Genomic DNA, 4,176 nt, shown 5'->3' on the forward strand with positions numbered 1-4,176 from the left:
AATCATCATCTTTATAATCTGACCAATCATTGTCTTTACTCATTAGATATGCCCTGTGTCCACCTTGTTCTAACATATCAATGTTATATGTTTTTCCAACATTTGATGGACCAATAATCCAGTATTGTGGTATTTTGTTTTTACCGCTAAACATAGTTTCAATACCAAACATAGACCACATATACAAATCATTTCTAGGAGTATTTTCCATGTCAGCATCATGAAAATAGCTATTAAGATTAGACTTTACTGTATCATATTTCCATAGTAATTCTGGATATATTTCTGTTGCCTTTCTTATAGTAAGCTGCTTGTTAATTAATTGATAGCTAAGTAATTGTTGATGCATTTTTTTAGTTTTGATTTCGTAGTTTGGGTCCATATTATAAGCAATATAATTATTTCCTTTAATGCAGTAACTGATAGATTTTTGTGGATTACCGCCTGGTTTAATATTTGGAGTGATACCATCAATAGTGAAAAACTTACGTGCAGTTTTAGTATCAAATCGTTCATCTAATTATATCTATATATGCACATGTTTTTTGCCTGTTTCAGGTGCAATTTTATCACATGCAATTGCCTTTTAAATTTTATAACCAATACAGTTATGTTTAGTAAACCATTCTAATATCTGTTCCTTTGTTAAATGGAAATTTTTACAAATATATGTGAATAAGCCCTTAGTGTTTTGAAAGCAGAATTCTTTCTCACCCTGTGAGGTAGCTGCACTGGAAGTGTTATCATTTAACATTGCATCGGAAAATTGAGGATTTGAGGATTTGAGGAATCTCACATATGCCCTAATTCTACCAATGATCTTTGATCGGCTTTGGTCCTTTGTTTTTTATCAATTTTTGTATTTTTTAAGTCTTTTTCTAGTTCATCCTTTAGTTGGTCAATGATAATGTTTAACATTATTAATATGTTGGTGATGTTCAGTAAGATGTTTAGCTCTTTTAATCAGGAGCATCAAGGTTATTCCTAAAATAGGAATGAATTCAGTCATTATAGCAAGAAATGTTAGTAAGTTAATCTGATCTATGTTGTGTTGATTGTTGTGAAAGTGTTGTAAATATAGCAGATAAATTTCGCTTAGTATTTTGAGGTGTTATTTTATATAATAAAAAAAAATTCAATTTTTATTTTTTTCAAAAATTTAAATGTATGCATGCTAAGACATTCGTGCATGAATTATTTCAATAAAAATTAATTTGGCTATCCTGATATATCTTAGCTAATAAGCCAGCTAGGGCTACTAGATTGCATTAAAATCATCATAACCATAGCTGGTCCCTGGTAGGCACCAAGTATAAGCTTGACAGAGACATTCTTTCCTTCCGTTTGGTGCAGCGTGCCTATCGCGAAATCGTTGCAGTCTATCGACGGGACTAATGTTGATAAGTGGGTGGAGTCGACAGTGCTTCGTTGCTCAGCGTGGCTTTCAATTTCAGGATCGCGGCCATACACCTCCAATGACAGAATGAGGAGACCACGATGGTTTTCAGAGTCCAGCATGACTGATCTACTGAGTGCTCTTGCAACCATGTAACACTGGTTGGGCTTGATTTCCCAGTCTTGATTCAGTGTTTCAGTAATTTCTTTATTCAATTCGATATAGTGACGCTTTGACAGGTAATTCGAGATTGCACCCTTTTCACCAAGGCTGTGAACAGTATCACGTGTAGGAAACATATTGACCGGGGACAGCTCTTGAGTTGGACGCGTCAAGGTTATCTGTTGTGGTCTTGCAAGCATAGTTTGTAGTTGTTCGATGTGGCTTGGTGACAAGATCAAATCCACTTCGCTACCATCCTCATCGGTTAAAGCAACAGGTACAACGTCATAGAAGTCTGCAAACATCGACGCGCGTTTTTTGGAGCGATCACTCGCAGTTGTTTCGCCATGGTTGATAGGAAAGCAGACATGAAATAAAAAAGTGGAAACTCACCCACAAGAAAGAAAGCAGTAAGGCACGTTGCAAATATGCCGTTTGTAAAACGTATGGCACCTGTTCATTGGCCGAGACCATCTCGGCGGATGTTCAAATATGGATTCGTTTGCATGAAAGGCTTCTCATATTCCATGGCTCTCTCAAAAAACGCGTGGGGCCACTTCTAGTGGTGACTTTAACAAATCCATAGAAAATCCACCCAAGCCATTCAAAACCAGATATATGCTCAAGCAGTAACCCAACCATGTCCGGAAATTAAACGAGGCCGACTGATTACCCAACTTAGCAAACACGTCTCTGAAGATTCAAGAATGACACTTGGCAGCATGGCAGCTGACGGTCAACCGATATCATCCCGCTTACTTCGACGAGGCACGGAAGAAAACATTATACTCTTTGATATGTCAAAACGTTCAGTCAAACAGGATGAGTTTTTTGAGCAGCTCGAGAAGCGTTAAAAAACTGGGATGAGGCCATAATTCACAACGGGGCTTAATTTCTTTACAACGGCACAGTGCTTAATCCACAATGGGACTTGAGTTTTTCACAACGGCACAGTGCTTAGTTCATAACGGGCTTTACTCCGTGCAACGGCACAGTGCTTAATCCACAACGGGCTTTATTCTCTACCAGCGTCTCTACACAGTTTCAATTACTGGCAGGGTCACCGCACAAACTCAATCAACTCTTCTCTACATTGCCATCCTACAAGCAATATGGTCTGCCCACTGGGCCTTCATATCGATTCATAGCCCCTTTATACCTATAGCCATCGCTGCCGAAGCTTTATTGTAGCTATTTTTGCTTGTTGTATTTCTTCTCCATTTATCCCCTTTGTATCGTATCAAAACCGGCATTTAGTCACTTCTTTTGAACACTTTGTCAGACAAATACAGGTAACCTATAGGCCATAAAAGCATGTGTATTCCAATCAGATAGTCCACTAATATACAGTTCACAGATGTGGTTATATACTAAGTTCTTTCTCATTTTGTAAGCTTATACGAGTTGTTTGTCACCAGAAAGTATATAATGTGTATTTATAATGGATAGAAAATGGAGGTGGAAAAAGAAGGGGATGGAATTGATATACATGGAAAAAAATAATGGATATAGTTGTTTTGGTTTTATACTGTGCTTAGAGATTTGAAGTGTGACGATTGGTAGGATTTTAGATGGTCGGTTAGGGAAGGGATGACATATTTTTTGTTTGCAGTAGAGATATACGGCGACAACGAGTTGGCCAACTCCTCGGCAAAAGAATTCAGCACTGAGTTTCCGATGATAGGAATGGAGGCATCAGTTTCGAACAAGCTGAGTATACGTAGAAAAACGTCCTTGGTCTTGGTATCCTTGGTGAATAGGGCTGTAAGCTTTTCCACGTCGTTCTTGCTCAAATGGGCATTTTCACCTTCCCTCATGACCGCGGTTGACAAGGCAGCCAATAACTTCGATGCCAAGACTCCGGAATTGAGCGATGTGGTCGTTTTGCCGTATGTGAACACCGTGATCGGCTGCTGAAGGTGTCCATGGAATAGTAAAGATCGTGATAAATAGTACGTTTGTATATCATGAAATTTTGTTTTGAGCTGTCGCAGCTGCATGTGCCGGGAGTGGGTATAAATGGAATTTGAATTGTCATTATTGTCAAGTGCCAAAGAATCGGACCATGATTGCGAGTCCAGGTATAATTTATATGTTGACCGTGGAGGTACCACAAAGTTTACTGTGTTTAGCCCGCACTCCAGATGATGCGTAACGCTGTCAATTCGCTTGCTTGCGGTGATAAGGGCGTTGAAGGGGTGGCGTCCTGCTATTAGTTGTCTAACCAATTATAACCTACTAGCTGTAATATAGATAATAAAATTGCTATAGTCGGTATAACCATCAGTGGCCGAAATAATTATTGATTTACAATAAAAATAATAAAAATTGAATTTTTTTATTTATATTGGTAGCCTCCCACGAGAAAAAAAAAGCGATTGTTTAAAGTACATAACAATAAATAAAAATGAACACAACACAACACACTGAACAACTCGATATTGAAATTAAAAATTTAATTGATTATAAATGGACTTTTCTTGATAAATCTTGGCCTGAAATGCAACATAGATTTAATCATAGAACAGCTATTAAAGATATGAAGAATAATACAATAAATGATATAAAGATGTATTACTTAATAGATTTGGATTTATACCTGTATTTTATTTTCTTAC

The 4,176-nt window shown here is 37.5% G+C and overlaps 2 protein-coding genes across 2 annotated transcripts; both read right to left on the bottom strand.

Annotated features, from left to right (window-relative positions):
* Positions 1 to 1,218: 1,218 nt before the first annotated feature.
* On the bottom strand, positions 1,219 to 1,943 carry BDB00DRAFT_931643 (uncharacterized protein). Its single transcript, XM_053129045.1, has one exon. It carries the CDS (start codon positions 1,861 to 1,863, stop codon positions 1,234 to 1,236), a length of 630 nt encoding a protein of 209 aa, XP_052976189.1. The 5' UTR covers positions 1,864 to 1,943; the 3' UTR covers positions 1,219 to 1,233.
* Positions 1,944 to 3,081: 1,138 nt separating this feature from the next.
* On the bottom strand, positions 3,082 to 3,558 carry BDB00DRAFT_875894 (uncharacterized protein; the record flags this gene model as incomplete). The annotated part of the gene is made up of 1 exon (XM_053127417.1): positions 3,082 to 3,558. One exon carries the CDS (start codon positions 3,556 to 3,558, stop codon positions 3,082 to 3,084), a length of 477 nt encoding a protein of 158 aa, XP_052976190.1.
* Between the last annotated feature and the right edge of the window lie 618 nt (positions 3,559 to 4,176).

This window comes from Zychaea mexicana (genome assembly GCF_025766255.1).
Source record: "Zychaea mexicana strain RSA 1403 chromosome Unknown BDB00scaffold_79, whole genome shotgun sequence".
NCBI classification, from domain to species: Eukaryota; Fungi; Mucoromycota; class Mucoromycetes; order Mucorales; family Lichtheimiaceae; genus Zychaea; species Zychaea mexicana.

Coding starts and splice junctions, on each gene's coding strand:
- BDB00DRAFT_931643 (XM_053129045.1), bottom strand. CDS start 1,863: ATGTTTGCAGACTTCTATGACGTTGTACCTGTTGCTTTAACCGATGAG.